The sequence below is a fragment of the Littorina saxatilis genome, linkage group LG1, assembly GCF_037325665.1.
Source record: "Littorina saxatilis isolate snail1 linkage group LG1, US_GU_Lsax_2.0, whole genome shotgun sequence".
In the NCBI taxonomy this organism is placed as follows: Eukaryota; Metazoa; Mollusca; class Gastropoda; order Littorinimorpha; family Littorinidae; genus Littorina; species Littorina saxatilis.
The window spans coordinates 19,543,099-19,568,336 of NC_090245.1; the positions used below are offsets into that span (position 1 = coordinate 19,543,099).

A 25,238-nucleotide genomic window follows, 5' to 3' on the forward strand; every position below is an offset into this window, starting at 1 on the left:
GGGCAAACAAGCTCACACGTAACCAGAACATTCTGGAACGCTAAAGAAGAAGAAGATCTCTTATTGTTTGGGACAAAAGAATTTTTAACGTTTTGCATACTTTAAATTATCCTTAGATATTTCTCCCGGCATTTTTCCATCCTTACTTTGTGAAAAATGGGACATTTTATCAGAACATAAACCCTCAAATCAGGATAACATGGTTTCCAGGTGATAAATTTCATCCTTGTTACTTGATCAGACCTGAAAACCCCTGTTTTGCACTTGGAGTATTCTCAAGCAAACTTGGTGTATTTTCACAAAAATGAGCATACTCCACACAGCATTTGAAGATCCATGATTCAAACATGTTTCGCACCGTTAATGAAGCTTACCAATACGTTAAAAACAAATGCTTCTTTCATTCTTTCTTTCTTTATTTGGTGTTTAACGTCGTTTTCAACCACGAAGGTTATATCGCGATGGGAAAAGGGGGGCAGATGGGATAGAGCCACTTGTTAATTGTTTCTTGTTCACAAAAGCACTAATCAAAAAATTGCTCCAGGGGCTTGCAACGTACATGTAGTACAATATATTACCTTACTGGGAGAATGCAAGTTTCCAGTACAAAGGACTTAACATTTCTTACATACTGCTTGACTAAAATCTTTACAAACATTGACTATATTCTATACAAGAAACACTTAACAAGGGTAAAAGGAGAAACAGAATCCGTTAGTCGCCTCTTACGACATGCTGGGGAGCATCTTTGCTGCGACCAGTCGTGTGGAAATCCACACACATGCCAAATTTCCTTGTATTGATGAGGACAATAAAACTTCTTGTATCTTGTATCTTGTTGTATCGGGTAAATTCTTCCCCCTAACCCGCGGGGGGTATGCTTCTTTCAATGTTTACTGACATAAACATATGTACTATAGTAATCATGTGTCAAAATACTGGATCGGCTTCGGGATGCGCTTGTAAAGAAAAGTAGTCTAGGAATTTTTCTCGTATTTTTTCCCACCGACTGTACTGCTCGTATTCTAGACAACCATGCATATAAAATACGGCGAAATCGTATGGGTTCCCAGGTCTGCTTCATCTATACTGATACAAAAGAACGATACAAAAACAGCAGCATTTCAGCTTAAAAATGCCTTTATTGCAGAACGTTCAAATCAATTAGTACCTTTAGCACATCGTATTTAATCATCACAATGGAATATATATAGGGTGTCTCAAAAAAAGTACCCAAAAAGACATTGAAACATCAGTACCGAGAAATGGAAAAACTAAGAGAAGGAACAATGAAATCCGAATGACAACACAGTGGTTCCAAAAGGATGGAGCTCCACCACATTCTCAGAGAAATCCAGAACATCCCACAGGAAACATTCCCCAATGTAATGAATAATATGGCAATGAGGATGCAGTCTGCCATTGGAAAACGGGGTGGCTACATTGCATAATCACGTGGTGTGAAGAAACAGACGATCTCAACTGAAAGCTGTGAACTGACTACAATATCATGCAAAAATGATTTCAATAAAGTTACTGACTTGTCTGTAGTATTGAAAGAAAATCGGGTACTTTTTTTTAGACACCCTGTATATAAGGGGAAGGGGTGATGCAAGATGTCTCTTGATGTCAATGCCCAGTACACAATTTCGGACTTTGCTGTTTCAGATATTGTTTGTATTAACCTACACAATCACAAGGAAATTATCCAGAGAGCACAAGCAGTAAAGACTAGCTCCAGTCTAAAACTGCATATAATGCATCAGAAGACACCAAAAACATTTGTCCTCAACTCTAATTAAACAATTTACGTGAGATCAATTATTGAAAATCTTAAAAGTGTCTCTTTAAACATGTAACAAGGCATGCTTTAAGTTTGTTAAAATCGAGAAAAGAATGTAAAAGGAGTTTTAATTTCACCCCCGACTTCTCAGCTGTGCACAAGTGGACTACCCAAATCACATGTAATACCATGATGTCACTGAAACTGGTGGCATAAACAGACTATGCATAAACTGCATGCACATGCGCAACATCAAATTAACCTTTAATCAGCTACATATGTTTTCTTTGGCTTGAGCCAAAGGGGTGCACAAGTTCTGCGTATGCTAAGGATCTGATCATGTTGTGCATCCTTGAAAACATGATTTTACAATTACAGAGCCCACCTCTTTCACTTAATGCTGTCCTTGATTGAGCCCGACGTCAAGTTTGGGAAGACTTGGCAAAGCATTTTACCAAATATTCAGTGCCAAAGCTTTGTGCTGTCAGCTCCGGGAAGTTGACTTCATGAAGTAAGCTTCGCCCAGTTAATTTCAGGCCTAAAACCTGCTAAAAATTACCAACTCCTCTTAGTTTCACAATAAGTGATCGAAAGCCACACCACACCACTCTTTGGTGTATCTAGATAGATTTTCTATAATTCTCTCAGCAAAACTTTTGTAACACTAACAGAACAGCACTAAAACTATCCACATGTCCACTGTTCATTCGTAAAGACTTGGCACCCTGTTCTCTTGAAAGCATTACACGTACTATTCTAGAACTGATGACATGTAATTGTAAATACACACTTCACTGGGGGGAAATGGGTGTTGATTCTAACATTTAAACAGAAACTGGTTATACCGCAGCTAAATTTAACATGATCAAGGATAAATAATGAAATAATAAACTGATTATGACACTTTCAGAGTATAACTGACCTCCAGACTTTCACTTCAGCGTGATAACTGCAAACGCATAATGCCTGTGCTGTCTGTAGGCTTGGAAATACAGTTATACAACAACTGTGAAAAAAAGAATGAGTCTTTCTGCTGGTGGCAGTGAAAATTGCAGCTTCATCCAAACCAAAGGGTACAAAAGAAAAAAAAACCACTGTGTGATATCTCCCACTTATAAAAACGGCACTTCAGTCACATCCAACAGATTGTGATTGTGACGTCTTGTTCTGCCTGAAGTGGAAAGAACTGCCCTGGAGTCAAGTTCATCCAGTGGTACTGGTAGACCTAACAGGAGATGATGTGAAAACTGTCTCTTGCTTCACATCAGCACGAATCGCTAGGAGGAGAATTCCACATGTAAAGATGAGTAGAGAATTATCCAACACACCTGCAACAGAAACAATGTCAAATTTAATGGCTACATTGAGCTAATTTGTTGTTCAACATCTTTTCATCGGTCGCCCCCTGGGCACCAAGCTCTGGGGACCTGCTGCCGAACTGCTGAAGACTGCGGACTTCATGGCAGCCACCGATCTGACGATATGACGGCCATAAATATCGAACGCAGAAGAAGAAGAAGAATCTGTCGCCCTACTTTAGAAAGTTAAATTGAGGGTACAAACTCCTGCTGCAAAAATGCACTGTCTTACCTGAGAATGGAGATCACCAATGCAATGACTGCAAAATCTGTCCAGTGTATTGTTAATGTCAGTGGAGGTCTGGAAATACTAAAACTAACCTTTAGCCATCTGATAAACAAAGGGAAGTAAGCACTCTTAATCTTTCTTTCTTTATTTGGTGTTTAACGTCGTTTTCAACCACGAAGGTTATATCGTGACGGGGAAAGGGGGGGAGATGGGATAGAGCCACTTGGTAATTGTTTCTTGTTAAGCACTAATCAAAAAATTGCTCCAGGGGCTTGCAACGTAGTACAATATATTACCTTACTGGGAGAATGCAAGTTTCCAGTACAAAGGACTTAACATTTCTTACAAATGCTTGACTAAAATCTTTACAAACATTGACTATATTCTATACAAGAAACACTTAACAAGGGTAAAAGGAGAAACAGAATCCGTTAGTCGCCTCTTACGACATGCTGGGGAGCATCGGGTAAATTCTTCCCCCTAACCCGCGGGGGGAGCACTCTTATTAATGCATACGACGTGTGTAACAGAGTAAGCGAGAGTTATTTGGAACCAAGTGTAAACACTGTAATTTGCAATCTGCACTTCTGGCACAATGACTGAGGTCTTTTACCTGGAACAGGGGTGACACAGGGGTGGGACATGGATATCGTCTTTCACTCTTTGAGTCTGCACGTAAAGTTGACCCTTGCCCACTCCAGCCCGGATTTGAACCCCTGACCCGCGGATCACTTGTCAAGTGTTCTACCAACTGAGCTGCCAGTTCCCCATTCTGCTGCCTACAGCCTACAGGTCTGATGACTTGGAAGTTGGACAAAATACCCTTTCTACAAAAGGTGAGTGGTAATAAAGGGATACCTGGCTGGTTGTGTACATAAATAAATGATCATACTCACCAGAAAAGATGAAAATGAAGTCATCAGCCCTTCTTTTAAAATTTCTCCCATGCCCCCATATTCCTCCTCATCGACCTTTTGAAAAGTGCTGCTGTAGATGTAGACAATGGCAACATTCACCAGGAAAAATCTGAAACAAATTACAGAGCCATCAGATTTTCCACTGGCAGGCATTGTTGTGTTTATATACGTTTAAGACAAATGTCTTTGGCCAAACACGTGAAGATCTATGCCAAGATGTGAGAATATTGCAATTTATGCCATGTTTCCAGCAGACATTTTGTGTTTATCAAAGGGCAACTATGGCCATCATGTTTATTTATACTGGAAAACATTACAATCTGGAAACAAAAGTTGGACATGCAAAACAGACAGACACCAAGTAACACACATGTAATGATGATGTATGCCATCTTTTTTTTAACACACTTTTTTATGGAATTGGAAAACAACAAATGCATTCTCTACTTTGTTTTTAGTTACGAACAGACTTTTGGAGTGATGTTTTCTATTGTAAGTCTCAAGAGGATCCTGGAAATAAAAAAGAATTTAATGAAAAGGTATTTGTGACAACAAGTTAAGAGTCTGAAGAATCAGAACTTGAACAAGGTACAAATCAGAACTAAAACTAAGTATACATCACATGAATTAAATAAGGTACAAATCGGGACTAAAATATTAAGTAATCTTACATTGCAATTCCAAGGATTCCTTTCATTGGCAAAAGTCCCCAGATCAGGCCCAAGATGACACCCAAAATCTGTCTCAGCCAGTAGATCACATCCAGAAACTCATCCTGGTGGAAAAAGAGAAGAAAACATTCAGAAATCTTCATCATAGCAACACATGCACACACACAATTTTCTTACCATATCAAATTTAAACCTACTTCTGTGTTTGTAGAAGAAACTGGAAAGTCAGACATGTATACACTCAATAGATGTTTTCGGGAAATAACTCTGTCAGAATGTACAAGTGGAAGGGAGTTGCATGCGTCCCACCGCAGACAAACAGCCTTAACAGGAAACACACGGTCGACCTGTTAAAACACTGATCGCAGCAAATAACTGACGCGTGTTTCTTTTAGGTGAGACTTGCTCACGGCTAGCCGCGCGCAGAGCTAGGATTGGAAATCGAGAGTGTATATATATAATAAAATAGTTTGATGGCCAGCTATGCAAGAATTAAACACCATTGGTTAATACGAAAAAGATCGTCTGTTCGGTAAACGGCCATGAACAGCCAATCGGATTGCTGATTGGCAGCAGTGCGGCGGCCATTTTTTCTTGCACAGTGACCACCTCCAAGGCATGCTAGCAATCTCTCACCTAATCCTAGCATTCCTCACGCGAGAATTGTCCAAGAAATGGTACTTCCTCGCCCCACTCACTTTATTCGCCAATTCTCGCCTTAGAGAAACGGGGGACTGACTCTGAGTCTGATGTGTATGTTAGCTCATTCTGATAATCATCGCTCCACGGCTATCGCCAGTTTCTCTCTGACAGCATGCTAAATTATTGCGCGAATCTATCAAAACAAGAGTACAGAGTTATCTCCCATGTTTTTTTGCGAGCACTGATTTAAATTTGAGATCAGTGTTAGCGAGACGAAAATGATTACAGATTGGCCAACTTCGACAGTAATCTTTCTTTCTTTCTTTATTTGGTGTTTAACGTCGTTTTCAACCACGAAGGTTATATCGCGACGGGGAAAGCGAGGAGATTTCTTTCTTTATTTGGTGTTTAACGTCGTTTTCAACCACGAAGGTTATATCGCGACAAGGGAAAGGGGGGAGATGGGATAGGGGAAAGGGGGGAGATGGGATAGAGCCACTTGTTAATTGTTTCTTGTTCACAAAAGCACTAATCACAAAATTGCTCCAGGGGCTTGCAACGTAGTACAATATATGACCTTACTGGGAGAATGCAAGTTTCCAGTACAAAGGACTAAACATTTCTTACATACTGCTTGACTAAAATCTTTACAAACATTGACTATATTCTATACAAGAAACACTTAACAAGGGTAATAAGTGAAGAATCTTATGGGTGAGAAAAGGAAAGTAAAACTAAAAGGACTTTGGGGAGGCAGAAATAGAGAAGAAACAAGAAAAAGATCCTAATTAGGTTCACGGCATCGAGAGTGATGCGACCTTCTCTCAGAAGTTAGTAGAGAAGGCTCCCCCATCCATCACCCGGGGGACGCGCCTCTTCGCCAATTAGGGGGCGCGAGGAGGGGGGAGATGGGATAGAGCCACTTGTCAATTGTTTCTTGTTCACAAAAGCACTAATCAAAAATTTGCTCCAGGGGCTTGCAACGTAGTACAATGTATTACCTTACTGGGAGAATGCAAGTTTCCAGTACAAAGGACTTAACATTTCTTACATACTGCTTGACCAAAATCTTTACAAAAATTGACTATATTCATTTCTATACAAGAAACACTTAACAAGGGTAAAAAGAGAAACAGAATCCGTTAGTCGCCTCTTACGACATGCTGGGGAGCATCGGGTAAATTCTTCCCCCTAACCCGCGGGGGGTGTGTGTCATGATGTCATGCTGTCCATGCACTCATAAATACTGAAACGGGTCCGTTCAAGTTTAGAACTTTAATTTCAACTCATCAGGATTCTAACATGTCTTCTAGCCGCCATGTGCTAGCTCCCAGAAAGTGCTGGGCGGAAACACGTGACACGTGAATAGCACAAACGTATTGTAGTCTCGGCGAGCCATGTATGATACCATGACATCCCCCTTTCTTTAAATGGACACTTTTCTTTTTAAGTTGAATATTTTTACTTTAATTAAGTTTAACATTTCTAACGACAGAAATTAAAAGTATTTCTTGTTATGTAAGCAAGTTCCTTTTGCACACTTAACTACACAATGACTCAACCAGGGCACTGAGTCTTTCATCAGTGTCTCTGACTTAAAACTTAAACAAAAGCACCAGAACTTCTCACCAAAGTGAATGTGACTAGAAGTGACTACACTGACTCTTTCGCGTAGTATGGAAACAAATGTTTTCACTGAAACCGTAGTGGAAGTTTGACTTCCCTGCCACTCCTGGTACGAACAGGAGAAGTTTCAACATCTGGAGGATCTGGCAGTTCAAGTTCAACAGTCTCTGCGCCGACAGAATCACCTGCCGCAGGAGATTTTGGAACAGTTTCATCTCGAATCTGCACCTCTTCGCCTGTTGGAGCCCGACGAAGGTGTCGTCTGTTTCGTCTCAGTCTACCTGTCGGTGTTTGAACCACGTACGATCTAGTGGCACACTGCTCAACTACACGTCCGGACTGTCGCCATCCGTCTTCGCCGTCGATCTTTATTTTGACAGTCTCACCCGGCTCGAGGGTGGGAAGAGACTGGACACCATGTCTACGGTCATAGTTCTCTTTTTGTTTCTGCTTTGCTTGTCTGTCCCGTTCTTTGAAATCCTTCGCCACAGGTGTTTGGGGTATGAGGGATTTGGGGAGACTTGGGAGACGAGTTCTAAGCTGTCGCCCAAACGCCAACTCGGCTGGGCTTGCACCAAGTGATGGGATTGGGGTAGCCCTGTAGGATAGCAAGGCTAAGGCAACATTGCTTTGTTTCAAGATTGTTTTGGACGTCTGCACAGATCGTTCCGCCTCACCATTGCTCTGGGGATACCGTGGACTGCTTGTCACGTGCGTGAAGCCCCACGAGTGTCTGAAGTCTTGAAACTTTTCCGATGTGAATTGGGTACCATTGTCCGACACCACAATTTCTGGAACGCCGTGTCTGGAGAACAAGTCTTTCAGCTTGCCGATCACTTCTTCAGCTGTTTCCCTGGACAGCTGCTCAATCTCAATGAAGCGAGAGTAGTAGTCTACATATGACAGGTAGTTCTCTCCCCTGAATGCTAGTAGATCTACCCCTACTTTCTGAAATGGGTACTCAGGTAACTTTGAAGTAATCAAAGGTTCCTTTCGCTGTGTTGGTTTGCTTTCTAAGCAATGTCTACACCTCCCCACCATTTCCTTGATTTCCTGACCCATGCCTGACCACCAAACACACTGGTTTGCCCTTTCTCTGCATTTTTGAATGCCTTGATGCCCGTCATGAATTTTGCCCAGAATATTTTTCCTGTGGGAGAATGGAATTAATATTCTTGACCCTCTGACTAGTAAATCCATCATGATCGCTCAGTTCATCTTTGACACTGTAAAACTCACGAGCCGCAAGTTTCACGTCTTCTTTGTATTGCGGCCAGCCCGATCGCGTGTACTCTAACGCCGTTTGAAGCGTAACATCTTCTTGTGTTGCTTTTCTGAGAGCTTCTAGCTTTTCATCTGAGACTGACCACGATGCACGATGCGCGAACCGCGTCTACATGTACTTGAACATCTGTTTCAAGTGTGTTCTGTTCTGGACTCTCTGTCTCTGCCAGTGGAGATCTGGACAGAGCATCGGCGACAACCAGATTTTTCCCTGGTTCATATTCCGCGACAACGTTGTGACGCATCAGTCGCATCAACATACGCTGACAGCGCAAAGGAGTGTCTGTGAGATCCTTTTTGTTAATTAGCAGAACCAAAGGTCTGTGATCTTTAATCAGCTTGAATTCCGGTAATCCTGTAAGATACCTTTGAAAAAGTTTTTGCACGCGTAGACCCCAGCAAGACATTCTTTTTTGATCTGCGCGTATTTGCATCCTGCTGATGTGAGTGTTCGCGAACAAAACGCGACAGGTTTGAGTTCGCCTTCATACACTTGGTTTCGGACTCCGCCTAAGCCACAGCTGCTTCCATCTGAACACACGACTGTTTCGCGACCTAACTCGTAGAACGCCAGTGTTGGTGCGTCTGTGATACTCTTTTTCACCTGTTCGAACGCCTGTCGCTGTTCACTATCCCAGATTCACTGTGTATCTTTGTGAAGAAGCGCGTTCAGTGGCTCAAGTATGTCCGCGAGGTTTGGAATGAACCGACTGAGGTAGTTAACCATCCCTAGAAACCGACGCAACTCGCTCACGTCTTGAGGCTCTGTCATCTCTATGATAGCCTTGACCTTTGACAGATCAGGTTGAATGCCGTCTTGGCTGATCGTGTGACCCAGAAAGTCAAGCTTCGTTTTCCGAAACTCACACTTTTCTTTGTTCAGCTTGAGCCCCGCCTGTCTTACGCGCTCTAGAACCTGCCTGAGACGTTCATCATGCTCTGCCTCAGAGTCACCACTGACAACGACATTATCCATGAAGCAAACGACTCCGTCTATGCCTTGAAGCATGTCTTCCATGGTTCTTTGGAAGATTTCGGGTGCGAGTGAAATCCCGAACGGCAACCGTTTGAAGTAAAACCTTCCAAATGGCGTCATGAACGTTGTCAGTTTTGCTGATTCTTCCTGTAGAGGAATTTGCCAGAAACCGGAAGTCGCATCGAGTTTTGTAAAAACTTTCGCCCCTGCGAGTTTGTGTGTCATGTCTTCCAACGTTGGAAGTGTGTAGCGCTCCCGCTTGACCGACCGATTCAAACGTTTCAAATCAACACAGATGCGAACGTTTCCATTCTTTTTCAATACTGGCACGATCGGTGCACACCAGTCTGTCGGTTCGGTGACCTTTTCTATGATGCCATCCGAAAGCATGCGTTGAAGTTCTCTCTCAACTTTTGGTAACAGCGGAATCGGAACGCGTCTCGGAACTGAAATGCTGTACGGTTCTGCATCTTCATTCAGAACGATCTTGATTGGATCACATTTGACTGGGACGCCTATGTCCCCAAATGCTAAGTTGTTCATTTCATCTAGCCTCTTAACTAGACCTAGCTTCAAAGCTGTGCTCCTGCTGAGGAGACTATCTGTTTCCCCTCTCAAAACGTAAACTCTGAAGGTTGTACGCTTTCCCTTAAAGCTTGTTTGCGCTACGAACTGACCCATGTCCTCCCGGGGACTCTAGTTTGGCATGACTAGTGTGAAATTTGGGTCTTGGACTCATCTTTTTGAACTCAGATTCCGAAATGACAGATACATCAGCCCCTGTGTCTATTTTGAAATTGACCACCCTATTTCCTATGCTAAGGGAAACTCTCCATGGTGGTTCGTTTTCTGTGGTTTCTAGACTACCCAAAAAGAACTTCTCGCCCTGTTCAGAGTTAGTGAGATTGTCCAGTGTTTGCTTGGACCGGCACACAGACTGAAAATGGTTAGATTTACCACAGGCTCGACATGTTTTCCCCATTGCTGGACAGACTGTACCTCTTTCGTGTGGACTGTTACCACACTTGTAGCACGAACGTTGGCCTGACTGTCTGCCGCCGCGCTGACTTGTGCTGCCGCCGCGATGACTTGAGCTGCCGCCGCGATGGCCGGAGAAACCTTGAGCGCCGCCTCGGTGACCATGGTTACGGCCTCTTCCTCTCTGGAAACTGCTGCCGCCAACACTGGATTTGTTGACTTCGTCCACGTTGCTGCTGACGCCACGCTGCTCTGCCATCTGTGCCTTTACTTGCTCGTGCTGGCGAGCCATCGTCACTGCCTTGTCCAAATCTAGGTCTGGTTCGAGCTGAAGCTTTTGAGACAAGTTCTGATCTGTAACACCTAAGACAACTCTGTCTCGTATGGTGTTATCCCTGTCAGGGAACTCGGTGAATTCTGCTAGCTTGAATAGGTCACGAACATATTCTTCGATAGTTTCACCTTGTTGTTGGCTTCTCTGGTGGAACAACGCTCTCTCGTGAATGAGATTTCGTTTGGGGGTGAAGTGGGTGTCAAACCGTTGCGCCACAATGTCAAAACTTTTCTGTTGTTCTGCTGTTAGAGCAAATTGTTTAAAAATGCTCTCCGCTTGTGCCCCCATTGCGTAAATAAAACTGCTAACCTGTACATCTCCGTCCTCCTTGTTGAGTTTTGACGCGAGACGAAATCTAGCAAATCTCTCTCTCCACGCTTGCCACCCGGCTGGCTGTCGAAAGTCAAAATTTTCTGGTGGTTTGAATCCTGGCATCTTGGTCTTTCTGTGATATGTCGCACGCTAATCACTCAAAGATTAATCCCACCGCTGCCACCATGTCATGATGTCATGCTTTCCATGCACTCATAAATACTGAAACGGGTCCGTTCAAGTTTAGAACTTTAATTTCAACTCATCAGGATTCTAACATGTCTTCTAGCCGCCATGTGCTGGCTTCCAGAAAGTGCTCGGCGGAAACACGTGACACGTGAATAGCACAAACGTATTGTAGTCTCGGCGAGCCATGTATGATACCATGACAGTGTGATAACTGATATATGGTTGCATCACTCTCAACTGGTTACAGAAAAAATCGTCTGCACCGGCACGCACCGGAGCCAAAGTTGTTTGCACAGTATTTATGTCAAGCGCCATTTGCCGATCAGCGCGATCTTAAGATGGCGCAGAACCATATGACGATCCGCAGAAAGCGCGCCCATCTCAAGATGGGCGCGCCATCTATGGATTATTTCCGAAAATGAATAGAGCTGCGCGATCTTAAGATTGTGCAAACCAAGCAAGAATTGCGCCATCTGCCGATCACTTGGAAACACACATACTTATTACTAAAAGGGTCCAGACAAAGACGAAAGCTCAACTGCAGGTGACTTATTTTGCATGAACAGAATAGCGATATAGCGATATTTTAGAGTTCACATTGGGTTATTTTTTCATTTCTTCATTGAGACAAACTTTTAACAATCAATGCATTTAATGTAACACATGAACAAAAAATACAATAACGTCATGAAAGGATTCGGTTCAGTGCCTTTAAGGACATACGGGGCAGACCTTATTATTTGCGACCGAGTCATGTATGTCAAAGTGAAGAATTGATGTCATTTCCAAGATGATGGTCACTGAACAAACCAACGAAAGTTTGTCTGTGACGACAATTTTCAAAATATGTTGGTTCTATTTAACCCCGACGAGTCATTGTTTTGCTTATCTTAAGATTGCGCAGAACCATGTGACGATCGATTGCCGTCCCAAACGGCTTGGCCTATCTCGAGATGGGCGCGCTTCTGCGGATCGTCATATGGTTCTGCGCCATCTTCAGATCGCGGTGATCGGCAAATGGCGCTTGACATACATCCGCGAAAGATAGCTCGCTTGAAACTGTCTTACAGTTACATGACGGTTTTTCAATTTTGAGGCAAAAACGTGTCTTTGAACTTCAAAAAAATTCAGAGCTTCACACAGTGCTCCAATTGTACTGAAATTCGGGTTAATGTCTTCTTCAAAATGTCCTTAGCAAACTGGTCAAGAGTTTTGCGTTACTTTGTGTTTACCTTATACTTTTCAAGGCCAAATAGTAAGCAAGGGTGTCAAAAAATGGGTGTCTTTTGGTTAGAAGGCAAAATTTCAAATGTCTGTAGATCGTCAGAAAAAAATCGTACATGAATGAAAAAATATTCAAAAAATTGTTTTTTAGAACACTAACCGATCTGTGAGCAGCTTTTTTAATGTCCTTTTATACTTTATTTATGAAACGAAAATAAAAGAGCAAAAAATGCTGTCTTCACTTTTTATGTCCGTCGTGTCACGTTTACTGAACGCGACTGAAAAACAATGACTGGTCCCTTTTTTCGTAATTTTAAATGTAACCAAGATCGCGTCCCTTTCGTCGCCTCCTTTCAGGAAAAACCTATCGCCGCGTGGCCTTTACGTCTTATTTTATTGGTGTCCTGAAGTTGTCAAAGTGAGTATTACAAATATTTTATGTCCATCGTGTCACGGGGTGTGTTAGTGATTAAAACTTGAAATGTGCTCAAATCACATCCAATACGTGGGACTTTGGGACACTTAACTATCTAGATTTGAAATTGCAATCAAATTTGGAACAGGAAGCATTCATTATTATTTTTGTTGAAATTTGTCCATCGTGTCACGATCTCAGTCGTGACACGACGGACACAATTGTGACACAACGGACATATTCATGTGTCTTGTTCGATGTAATTAAGTGATTTATGTATAGGCGATGAAATGGGCTAGCTATACACCTGACAATGTAAGCATGTAGATCTAGTGATACATACACTCTTCAAAAAAAGTTAAGGATCGGTTGAAAAAACGGATCTAATTATAAAAAATTGCCAACAAATTAAACATCGACATAATAATTAAAAGATTAATGTGTTTGAATTAACAAATGAACAATGAGTCTTGACCTAGAATTTTGTTTGGCAGGCAGAGTTATTTCCCTTTGTGTGACTTCTCAAAAGTTTCTGCATTTTGGAAGAAAAAGGGTGGTTTTTTATAGCCCCATGAAGTTTGCGGAACGCATGCCAGGGCAAAAGGTTGTGATGCACGTGCTACAACAGGGTCCTGGCTATTAACATCGCTCACCACCTTGTGTTTAAAGGTTGACACGCTGACACAATTATGCACAGTAGCAACATGCCCCCACGAAGAAAACTGAGCGATTTGGATAGAGGAAGGGCAATAGGATGGCTACAAGACAGTGTTGCTGCCAGGCAAATGGCCCCAAGGCTTGCAGTGGCTCCCTCTGTCATCATTAGACCAAAACAGAGATTCCACGCAGCTGGAAGAGTGCAGGAGCGACAACGTTCTCGTCGGCCCAGAGTCACCACACAAAGAGAGGATCGCTTCATTCAGAGGCAGGCCATGCAACAAAGAATGGCTACGGCAAACAACATTATGCAACGCCTACAAGCTACCACGGCAACACTGTTGTTGGTGGTCAGACGATCCGAAATCGCTTACACAACTTTGGCTTGCGTGCAAGGCGTCCAGTCCGAAGAACAACCCTGACTGCTAATCACCGAGCAGCTCGCCGAGCCTGGTGCACTCAACATGTGAGGTGGCAACGTCAGCAGTGGGCTCAGGTGTTGTTTACAGATGAGTCCCGCTTTTGCTTGGAACCTGCTGATGGTCGCATCCGAGTGTGGAGGCGTCGCGAAGAGCGCTTCGCAGAAGGCGCTGTTCTGGAACGACAGCGTTTTGGCGGAGGCTCTGTGATGGTCTGGGGAGGGATCAGCACACGTCAAAGGACACCTCTGTACCATGTAGTGAGCAACTTGACCGTTGTCCGCTACCAGAATGAGATCCTGCAACCCCTGGTCATTCCAGCCCTCCAAGCGATCGGCCCTCGTGCGATTCTTCAGGATGACAACGCACCTCCCCATCGCTCTGCAGCTGTAAACACCTTCATCCAGCAGGCCAGGGTCAACAGGATGATGTGGCCAGCCAACAGCTCGGACCTGAACCCCATAGAGTACATGTGGGACGAGCTTTGTTGTCGGGTACAGCAACATCACCCTCCTCCTGCCAATCTGGGTCAACTGCTGCTATGGCTCCAGCAGGAGTAGAATGGAGTTCCCAGAGCATTCATATGCAACCTGATCCACTCCATGCGCCAACGATGTGTTGAATGTCTGGCACACAACGGAGGGCACACGCGTTATTGACACCGATTCACATTGTTGTGAATTCCATTTTCGAGGGTTGTCACGTTTGACACACTCTAGCTAAATTGTCGCTGCCGCGTTCGATCTTTGCTTTGTTTGTCATTACTCCTTGGTTGTTCAATTATATAATTTAAAAAAAAAAAAGAATTCGGTCTTGTCTGTTATGTGTGGCGTGCTTGTAAAAAAGTTATCCTTAACTTTTTTTGAAGAGTGTAGAAGGAATTCGGCCGGAAGATTATCTTGGGCGTTGGGTGTTTGTCGCTTACGACAAGATGGCATATCCCGGTCTAGTGGTAGACGTTGACAATGGAGAATACCTGGTGGACTGCTTGCACCAACTTGGAAAGGACAATTGTTTCTTTTCACCAAGAATGAAGGACACACTATGGTACCCCCATGAAGATATTCTGGCTGTCATCTCTGAGCCAGTTCAAAAAGATGGCTTCTCTGATCATTACACTGTAGATCTATTTGTATGGAATCATGTGCAAGAGAAGCTTTTCCGGAGACACACCCCGTAGCAGTCTGATGTGTTCACTCAACCTAGAGCTCGCTATCATATTAACAGACATTAAGTTCAAAGACGGTTACCTTTACACTTTTTCAGTCGTTCCTCTTGACTCGTCATCAGTTTTATAAAAATGCCAAGTGGAAAGGCATTCCAATTCTGCTTTTTGTTTGCTTAGTTTAATACCCAATTTAAAAAAAAAATGTAATTTTCAAACTTGCTTCCTTTTGTATGTGTAAATGTCTTTCGTGTCACGAGCGTGTCCATCGTGTCACGAGCGTGTCCATCGTGTCACTTTACACTAAGGCTTAATTTGCAAAACAAACATGTTGTTTCATAATCAAGGGTTTTGGGTGCTTGTTGCCATCGTTTAGAGTTACTAGTAAAAAAAAGTGCATTTGTTTCAGTTTTATGTGTGTTGACGTGTGCTGTGATTTATTACTTTTTTCGTTCTACTCTATTATTTTTTGTAATCAATGCACTTTCTTTTAAAAAAAACACCACATATTTTGATTTATTCCATTGAAGGCTGATCTGTGTGTTGTGTAACTGAAAAGAAATGGAATGACTGATTAAATTTATCATAAAAAATTTAAAAAAACTTTTCCATGACACGACGGATATTTTCACAATCACATGTGGTCAAGAGTACAGAATAGTGTCCAGTCTCTGTGACATGAGCATGACAAATATAATTTTGTCATAAAACAATCTTTTTTACTTAGATTGGAGCATATAGTTATCTTGATACTTCCTACCAAAAGAAATTTCAAATGGGCTATTCACTGAGTAGTATTTGAAGAAAATGTATTTGGTTTGCATGTAACGGTAACACCGTGACCCTTTCAATCAACATCAACTTAAAACAAATCCAGTTTAATTCCAGGTCTTTATTTAACTTTAACAGCCTGCTACAAGTGTACTTTCAATGATTAAATCATAACAACAGTGTTCTAGTCTGATACAGTATTGAAAACTGCATGTAACTGTTGCATGTACGTAACTTTACACAAAGCAGAACATTTGACTCACAATGTTAAAAAAGTAACATATTTAAGTAAAATAAACAAACAAAAAGTCTTCAAATATGTTAAGCCTTATCTTTATATTTAATTGTAAGAAGAAAAAGTTCATTTTTCCAATTTCTGAATTATGTTATAATGCACCATGCATTTACAACATCAAGCGTTCCTAATTTCAAGGTAAAATGACTAAGTAAATGTACTGTATTAAAGGCTCCTACATTGTCAAGGTATGAAATACTTCAGTTCAAGTATTAATTAAGGTTAAAGTATCCCAACAATTGTTTTACTCGTTTTAATGTATAAAATAGAAAACCTAGCAATACATGCATGTAACATAACACTGTGACCTATCCTTTTTCTTACCCATTTTTCACCAAAAAAAGAAATCCATCCAGAATTAAATGTTCTACAAGTAAATACATAGATATAAACATATTTCACATCCAAAAATGTGAGTCCAAGTGATAAAGGGAAAGAATAAATAACAAGAAAAGACGTATGCAAGTAACTTTACACCAACTAAGTGCTATTTGAAGGTGAAATAATTGTTATACAGCCTCTTAATCACTTAAATCGTACTAGTAATTGAAGAAAACATTCTCTTAATATTGAATGACCTATTGAGTGCTTAAGACAGTGAAATAATTGAATTTAAGTGGATTCAGAGCCAGTTTTAGGCAACAAACAAAATATCCCGAATAAGGGAAAGGCAAACATATCCATTCAACTTTTGTTATTACTTCAGCTACACCTTAGTAATCAAAAGAGAAATACTCAAACAAAACAGCAAATGTTAGACAAAACATTGGGCAACAACCAAAAATGTCCTACCAACCAAACTTTGCTACCAACCAGCCTTTCCTATCTTTCAGATTGTAACTAGACAACAGCACAACATGAACTCAAAAACAAACATGAAGCTGCTAACCACAGATGTGGCACTGACAGATGGAATAGAAGAGCCTCTGCATACATGAAAATCAATGACAGTTTTGAAATATTAACAAAACAGCGTTCCACCCACTCGTATTATTTTTTATTGGTTTTTTTTTTATTATGGAGGGAATGCATCTAGGCTGGTTGACCTCATGCTAAACAAATACATGACAACAGTACAGCTTCAGAAATCTTAGTGCATGGGAACAAAGGGCTACACATAGAAGTCTGTTTGCTTTCACGCTGTTTCTTCAGGAAATGTACTTCTGCACCATCACCAATGAGGGCTTGAATCTGCAACACAAAATAACAAGAAATTCCGAGGTGATATTCAAAGCGTACCAGTTCCACATAACTAATCTCATGAAAATCATCAATTTGATTGAATTAAACATAAATTACCATGCATGTTAATATATATTCGTGTACATTTAAACAAAAACTAGTATCATCGGTACTGAAACAAACAAAAACAAGAAGAGCAAACGCTCGATCGAGTCACTTTCGCAGTTCTGAATATTATATGAGGCATCAGATGGACAGGAAGAAATTGCTATTCACAACACAATGAGTCACGTTCACATAAAATTTGAGCCCGGTCACTTTTATAGTTTCCGAGAAAAGCCCAACGTTAAGTTGTGTGTTGCCGAACAGAAAAGGCTAGTTATCTCCCTTGTTTTTCTGATAACGTTCGTAAAAGGCTACAGATGTAAATACTTTGATGTAAAGAATAATCCTACAAAGTTTCAATCACATCCGATGAACTTTGTCAAAGATATAAAATGTCTACAATTTTTCCTTTGACGCTGACCTGTGACCTTGAAAAAGGTCAAAGGTCAACAAAACCATCGTTAAAGTGTAGAGGTCATTGGAGGTCACGACTAAACAAAATATGAGCCCGATCGCTTTGATAGTTTCCGAGAAAAGATATAAAATGTCTAATTTTTCCTTTGACGCTGACCTGTGACCTTGAAAAAGGTCAAAGGTCAACGAAACCATCGTTAAAGTGTAGAGGTCATTGGAGGTCACGACTAAACAAAATATGAGCCCGATCGCTTTGATAGTTTCCGAGAAAAGTCCAACGTTAAGGTGGTGTCTACGGACGGCCGGCCGGACAGACTAACACTGACCGATTACATCAGTCACTTTTTCTCAAGTGACTCAAAAATAAATCCCCAGTGCCTCAATTCTCACAATTTCTTCCTGAATGTATTGAAGTCCTTGTACTCTTACCCCTGGAAATGCAGGTCACAGTATTGTCAGCTGAGTCCACACCACTCTGTTCTGCAAACTTCACTGGATGTTGTCTCAGTTGATAGTGTCCAGGGAAGGAAGAAAATTTAAAAAAAATTAAATGCTGGACCGATGAAACAAACTTTTTTGTGTCCTGAAATAGCATTCCTAATGCTGTTGATCATGTGTGTGTTATGTTACATTGTGATTCAAACACATACTGTTAAAACTCATCCTAATACATAATTATTCACTCTTAGTCTGAAAACACTCACCTTCTTTGTGAATTTTTGTTTTTACCGAGTAAAGTTACATTCAAGCAATAGATTAAGTGGGTTTTTGTTTGTTTGTTGACCTGCATTAAACCATATCTTGGTTGTTAAGCAGCCTTAAAAAAAAAGCATCCACAGAAATGAAAGAAAAGATAATAAACTATGTTGACGGCAATTTTTACTCATACATGTAACTTAACACCGAATAATCCCTTAGTCTATGATTATGTTTGTGTTATGTGACATTCAAACACATGTTTAAAAAAAATGCTTGTACTAAATGATCCACTCTTTGAACATTATAGTGTGCAATTAGTGTGCACAAAAATGTGAAATTCTTCAAGATACGTTTGAAAGTAACTTTACACAAAACCTATGGTGTCATGTTACATGCAAACACCTTTAATCTATTTTGAAGCATTAAACAGTTTGAAAAGCAAAATTGTTGACTGTTTCCATCCAGTCACCTTTCAAAGTGGGATTGAACCAGTCAATGAAATCCTGAGTTCATCTTAGCAATGCCATTTGAAAATGTCAGTATGACTGCAGGTACATAACATGCATTTGTCGTGTTAAGTTACTTACATGCACGTTTTTACTGCATGTAACATAATGCACAATTATAATTCAAATGTTACCATGAAGCAAACAATTCATTTGTATTAAAAAGCTCCTATTCAATAGATTTTGCTATACCAAACTTGTGTGATGAAAAATACATGAGTGTAACTTAACACCACTCTTTATGGAGTAAAGTTACATACAAACACATATATCACTAAAACATCCCTTGTGCAGGCGAAAACACAAACTGAAGTTAAAGATCGCCATTCAAAACGCATCATCTTGAAAAATCAGACAGGTACTTGCAGATTCAGTTTCCATCAACAAGGTGATAGTTAGCATGTAACTTTACACGGGCATGTTGTCACTGTGATTGCGTTAGGTTACGTACGAACAGAACATTCAAACTTGGGTTTAAGATCGTACCAGGGCCATCCACATTCATCGAGAATGCAAATGTTCAGATTATTGCATATTTGTTTTCCTTTAAAATTTCCCCGATCTAAAATGAATGCAGCACTTGCTTGTACGTAACGTTAACGATATGTACTTTCGTGTTAAGTTACAATCACGCGTCAAGATGGTAAAAAAATGGTAAGTCGTAACAATTTTTTTTAATCCTTCGAGATCTCACAACACTACGTCCAAAATTGGTCTTCTCGCTAAAAAACATGTAAAAATCATTCTCCTAAAGCAAACATATTCACGCATGTAACATTAAAAACAGTAACACCAAAAGTAAGCATGGTCACTCACAAACATGTGCTCATAACAAATCAACAAACATTTTCCACAATTCCAAATGCGACTAAGATAACCCCTGCTAACACTGTTTTCACGTTCATGCCGTTGTTCATAAAAATGATAATGTATTTTGGTCACTTTACTTGCATTTCATGTCTTTCACTGACAAAACTGCATGAACGTAACCATAAACAGCAAAACTTACCTCATGCTTTTTCGCCACAATGATCCATCAATGCTTCGACCAAAACAGCATGTGACCAGCTCTTTTGTAAACAATATTCAAAATGGCCGCCGCTTACGCAAAATCTCGTTCACGTCCTAGTGAGGGATCGTTTTTTGTTGCATGCGCGTAACATAACATTTACGCGGTTTTCAATTATTTTTCCCTTGGACTGCTATGTAGAGTGGAATCAAGAAACCGCTTAAAGTCCTATGCCGAAATGAAGGCAGCGACAGAAGCTTTAAAATCATGCTGTTTCCCACCTACGCGAGACTTCCAACTCGTTGTTAAAATGAAGACGAACTCGGTACGAAAAACTAACGCGACGGTTACGCGCAAGCAGCCGTCCTTTGAACGCAATTATACACATCGCCGGTCATTCGTTCGTCCTGACAGTAAACCTGCATTGAACTGTTTTGTCTTTCATAACATGATATGATTGATTCAGTTTCAAATTGTCTCTGGTAAAGCGAACATGCAGCTTCAAAGTGTAGTGTGTGAATTGTGTCACGTTTCGCGTTTCGCCGACAACCGACTTTTTCGAACTAATCCACAGATATATAACTCAACAGACACAGATTTGAACACAAGAAGACATGCATATTGAAATCAACTTATTTTGAACAGATTAGAACAGGTTTGATTGAGGTGCATGTAGAATGGTTGCCTTTACAAGGCTAGTTTTGTGACCAACTCGTGATACAGGCACTCGACGCTCTGTTGTACTCTTGACCATGTGTACATTTTTTCACATTTTTATATTTCTTCACATAGTTTTGTAAAAGTGGCAAGAAGCGACCTATGGAATACGCAATGTGTATAGTTCAACATAAAATTATTGCTGATTCCTTTGGTGAAGATTATTTCCCCCCGATTTTTTTTTTCCTTTTTGCCCCCAAATTGAAAACCCCTCACATATCAATTCCTTTGTAATTTAAAAATTACACAACACCATGAAAAATCATTATCGACGATCGCGAATCTGCTTATATTCATAACACATTACGAAAAGATCTAAATATATATGTAAAAAATCGATTTCCTCGCCAGACAAGGAAAACCAAGGCATCCTGTCAGGGATAGAATGAGACCCGAAGGGAAGTAACTCATTTTTGACCTGAGTTCAGGATGATGTTAGCTATGCAGTGTCCGCTCGATATTCAAAAAATATACCAAGCATGTTACACAATGCAATCTAAAACAGAAATGATTAGCATACAAACTTTCGATCCAGTGACCAAAGCAATACTGTGAAACCTGCCATGAGTTATGACCCCATTTCTTTTGAAAATAAACACATCGCAGTTAACGATCTGTTGCTGCAATGGCGGATAGCTTTGTGAAAGAAAAAAAGCATAAATTTGATTGAACACTGCATAACAATTAACATACACACCGGAGTCAGTTACTCACTGCGATCACGACTTAGTTTAACTCCTCAACCATGTGTTTCCTGTTCAGTGTGAGAGGTTTTGTTAGCGGGGTGCAACTAGTCCAAAACGCTTGCAAATGCTCACAGAGGTTTTTTTCTCCAAAAATCGTCTATTGTGCAGTACAAAAATGTATCAATTATTTATTGAATTAACCTAATCCAACAAACATGTATGATAATAGTCAATGATTCTTTGTATTTTAGTGCAAAGTCGTAATCAATTTTCAGTTCTACAAGTATGGAATGTAAACGTTGCGTTGATACTAAAATGCTCAGAGCATGCAAACAGATTTCCACAGAATTAAATCTCCGATCACCCACGCCCCACCTTGTCGTTCCACGATCCATATTCTGCGGTGAGGGCCTTGGAAAGAAGCGACCCCTTGCTGCCCTCAGCATCGTTTGATTTCGATGCTGGTCGTTTTGTGGTGTTTGCCATCTTAAACACTGAGCAAACAGATGATGCTTATGATATACAAAATTATCTTAGCATGGCAAATTTACAAATTGTAGCATCACAATCTCTGCGTTTTAGCTATAATCCTCTCACGCTTGCGTGTAAGGTACCTTATCTACTTTCTTTGCAATAAAGAGTGTTTTATTTTTAGAGTTCTTTCCCCTGCATCTATCTGCTGTGATTTTTTAGGAAGAGTTGGAGTGATGTGCTTCAACTACGTTGTTTCTATGGTCTAATCGCAATCTAGAAATATCACGCTCTGTCGACTAATATTTTACAGCTTCCTAGCTTTATAGCTTCCTGGTATCGAAGCAGACCTATCATGTGACCATTAACTACAAGTTAATTGAACACTTTTCCAGTCACTGGATCAGATCACAGGCGGAAGGTATCGTCCACTGGACTACTACTATCACAGAAAGTGTAGTCTTTCTGTGATAGTAGTAGTCCAGTGGACGATACCTTCCGCCTGTGGTCAGATCTATGTTTCACTTTCAACGGAATCCACAAACTACAGTGGAAGGGAGATAACCTACCTACAGTCAGTAACAGAGACTACTGCACATAACAGTAAGTCACTAAAGTGCACCTCTCTTCTGTGTCGGAGACTGTAGTGTCCTTAGTTTCACAATTTCAGAGACCATCGTTTATTTTGTGTTCTTTTTCTTGATGAGTCAAGTTTTGATTGTTCTTTTCCTTGTTCTTTAACCAGTGTTTTATTTGTTAACCCGTTTGATTTATACAATACTCAGATGATTACCCGCTTCGCCGGGTACCGTCTTCGCCGGAAAGAAGTAGAGCCGAATATCAGGCGTACGCCGGCTTCGCCGGCGCACGAAGGAAAGGAGATAAACGCGCAAAACACTGGAGACCTTCTAAAAATAGTAACGTGCAGTGACCAGGCTAAAAATAGTAACGGGAATATGGATTGACGCCACACGGAGGAAGGGAGATAATCGCGGCTGAAAACACTGGAGAAGATAAGGAAGAGTTACTGGTAGTGGATCCCGACCAAAAAAAAAATATAAAAAAAATAAATCGGTTCAGCGCGCACAGCGCTGCGCGCTGAGAGCACGTGTTGAAATATCTCATCGATGAGGTTGTGTCCGGGGTGTAGCTGAATACGGTGTCCAAATTTGACTGAAAAAGATCCACCGAGAACTTTGGCCGTGCATCGCGAACAGACAGACAGACAGACAGACAGACAGACACTAGTCGTATATATATACTAGAGGAATACCCGGCTTCGCCGGGGTGAATCGCGAGACAGAGACAGACAGCGTGGCGGTTCACCACAATCACCTTTGAAGGCGAAGTCCTGTCAAACGGGATTGAGAATTTTAGAGCTTATTTCTTAGCCCTATATTATCTGCTGTGGCTTCTCAAACGCCAGAACATACAGAAAGACAAAAGCCGCTAGACCACATCACAAACAGAACTCTACAATACACAGGTTTTTGCCCACACACACACACACAAACACACACACACACAGAGAAGCCGTATATATATATGCATATCTGTATCTATAAATACATAGAGATAGGTGAGAGTGTATTTTTCGCGTGGCTATAAATTGATTCGACCTTTTCACTTTGACAGTAAGAACAACTTACGGGTGCAAGGGAAGCGTTGTGGACAGCGCAGTGGACAGCGCAGTGACATTCTAAAAATAGTGATAGTAACTTACAAACGGGAAAGCCACACGAAGGAAGGGAGATAAACGCCAAACACTGGAGAAGATAAGGAAGAGTTACTTATAATGGTGAAATGAACACAAAAACCAAAATCAGTTCAGCGCTGCGCGCTGAGAGCACGTGTTGAAATATCTCATCGATGATATTGTGTCCGGGGTGTAGCTGAATACGGTGTCCAAATTTGAAAAAGATCCAGCGAGAACTTTGGCGTTGTGATGTGGTGTAGCGGCTTTGGTGTGTCGGTATGGGGGCCCGGGTAGCTGAGGTGGAACCAAAATCGGTTCAGCGCTGCGCGCTGAGAGCACGTGTTGAAATATCTCATCGATGAGGTTGTGTCCGGGGTCTCTCTGAATAAGCCCACCCAATTTGAAGCAGATCCATTATGAGAACTTTGGCCGTGCATCGCGAAGACACAGATACACAGACACACACACAGATACACAGACACACACACAGATACACAGACAGACACAAGTCGTATATATATATATAGATAGATCGTTTAGACAGGAAAACAGAAATCATAGTACATGTATTGTCATTATCAATATCAAACACTGCTGATGTAGGGTCACAGATCTATGTGTGTCTGTCTGAGCCTCTGACTCAGTGACACGCCACTGTAGTGTGACAACATGCGATGTGTCAGTCTCATGTACAATCGCAAGACTCACTACTCAGTTTTGGTAGGAAATAATTTGTTATGTAGTATATAAGGGTCTGATGGCCCGTTCTCCTTATTTCTCTGTACCAGTGCTTCTGGGAGAGAGAGAGAGAGAGAGAGAGAGAGAGAGAGAGAGAGAGAGAGAGAGAGAGAGAGAGAGAGAGAGAGAGAGAGAGAGAGAGAGAGAAATCAAATCAAATCAAATCAAATTTTATTTTACGAGGGTTGTGGCACTATGATAAGCAATATAAACGAGCTTCTTTTCAACCAGCCCTCTCCTCCCAGAGAGGGACTATTCTAATCTTAAAAACATATATATATATATATACAAACGTAAAACAATTACAAAAGATAAGCATGACAGTAAAAAAAAAATAAAAATAAATAAATAAATAAATAAAAAATAAAATAAAGGCAGAAAAACTATTCACATGACTATATATACACGTTGTAAAACTATTCACATGACTATATACACGTTGTAGGCTATACATACATTCTTGCGTTATGAAACACTGATGCCGCTTTATGGACAGATATGATCAATATGAAAATAATCAGAACGAAGTCTTCCATCACTGTGACTTTTCGTAATTTGACATTAAATGTAATGAGAGGTGTTTTTTGAAAGTATTGAGACTTGTTGGGACTCGAACTGATTCCGGGAGAGAATTCCACAAAAGAGAGAGAGAGAGAGAGAGAGAGAGAGAGAGAGAGAGAGAGAGAGAGAGAGAGAGACAGACAGACAGACAGACAGACAGAGAGACGGGGGAGGGGCCGCATACAGACACTGAGACTGAGAAGGCGGCG

At 41.0% G+C, this 25,238-nt stretch overlaps 2 protein-coding genes and 1 long non-coding RNA gene across 4 annotated transcripts in view; 1 reads left to right on the forward strand and 2 right to left on the reverse strand.

The window, feature by feature from the left end:
- Window positions 1–1,122: 1,122 nt before the first annotated feature.
- On the reverse strand, window positions 1,123–22,235 carry LOC138964082 (GEL complex subunit OPTI-like). 2 transcript variants are annotated; one of them, XM_070335978.1, is made up of 4 exons: window positions 21,939–22,235; window positions 4,959–5,062; window positions 4,267–4,396; window positions 1,123–3,111 (listed from the first exon to the last, which is right to left on the reverse strand). In XM_070335978.1, the coding sequence occupies exons 1-4, from the start codon at window positions 22,047–22,049 to the stop codon at window positions 3,061–3,063; spliced, it is 396 nt and encodes a 131-aa protein (XP_070192079.1). In that variant the 5' UTR covers window positions 22,050–22,235; the 3' UTR covers window positions 1,123–3,060. The 2 variants fall into 2 exon arrangements, with proteins under 2 accessions (XP_070192079.1, XP_070192074.1); XM_070335973.1 differs by lacking the exon at window positions 21,939–22,235 and adding an exon at window positions 11,108–11,417.
- LOC138963958 (uncharacterized) lies at window positions 16,057–21,089 on the reverse strand. The gene is made up of 2 exons (XR_011454971.1): window positions 18,337–21,089; window positions 16,057–17,436 (listed from the first exon to the last, which is right to left on the reverse strand). It is a non-coding gene; the product is annotated as an uncharacterized lncRNA (long non-coding RNA).
- A 265-nt stretch (window positions 22,236–22,500) lies between the features above and the next one.
- Window positions 22,501–25,238, forward strand: part of LOC138964054 (acid phosphatase type 7-like) — an 18,524-nt gene continuing 15,786 nt past the window's right edge. Inside the window, exon 1 of the mRNA XM_070335948.1 lies at window positions 22,501–22,637. The gene's annotated coding sequence lies outside the window, so the exon portion shown is untranslated. The remainder of the gene's footprint in view (window positions 22,638–25,238) is intronic.

What these genes read in the sequence shown, in the direction of transcription:
- LOC138964082 (XM_070335973.1), bottom strand. Translation starts at nt 11,233, where the DNA reads ATGCCAGGATTCAAACCACCAGAAAATTTTGACTTTCGACAGCCAGCC. An exon ending in AGGAGGACGGAGATGTACAG is followed by an intron (nt 5,063 to 11,107) that starts GTTAGCAGTTTT and finishes TTTTTCCACCAG; the next exon opens with GATGAGTTTCTGGATGTGAT. An exon ending in CTTCATTTTCATCTTTTCTG is followed by an intron (nt 3,112 to 4,266) that starts GTGAGTATGATC and finishes TTTCTGTTGCAG; the next exon opens with GTGTGTTGGATAATTCTCTA.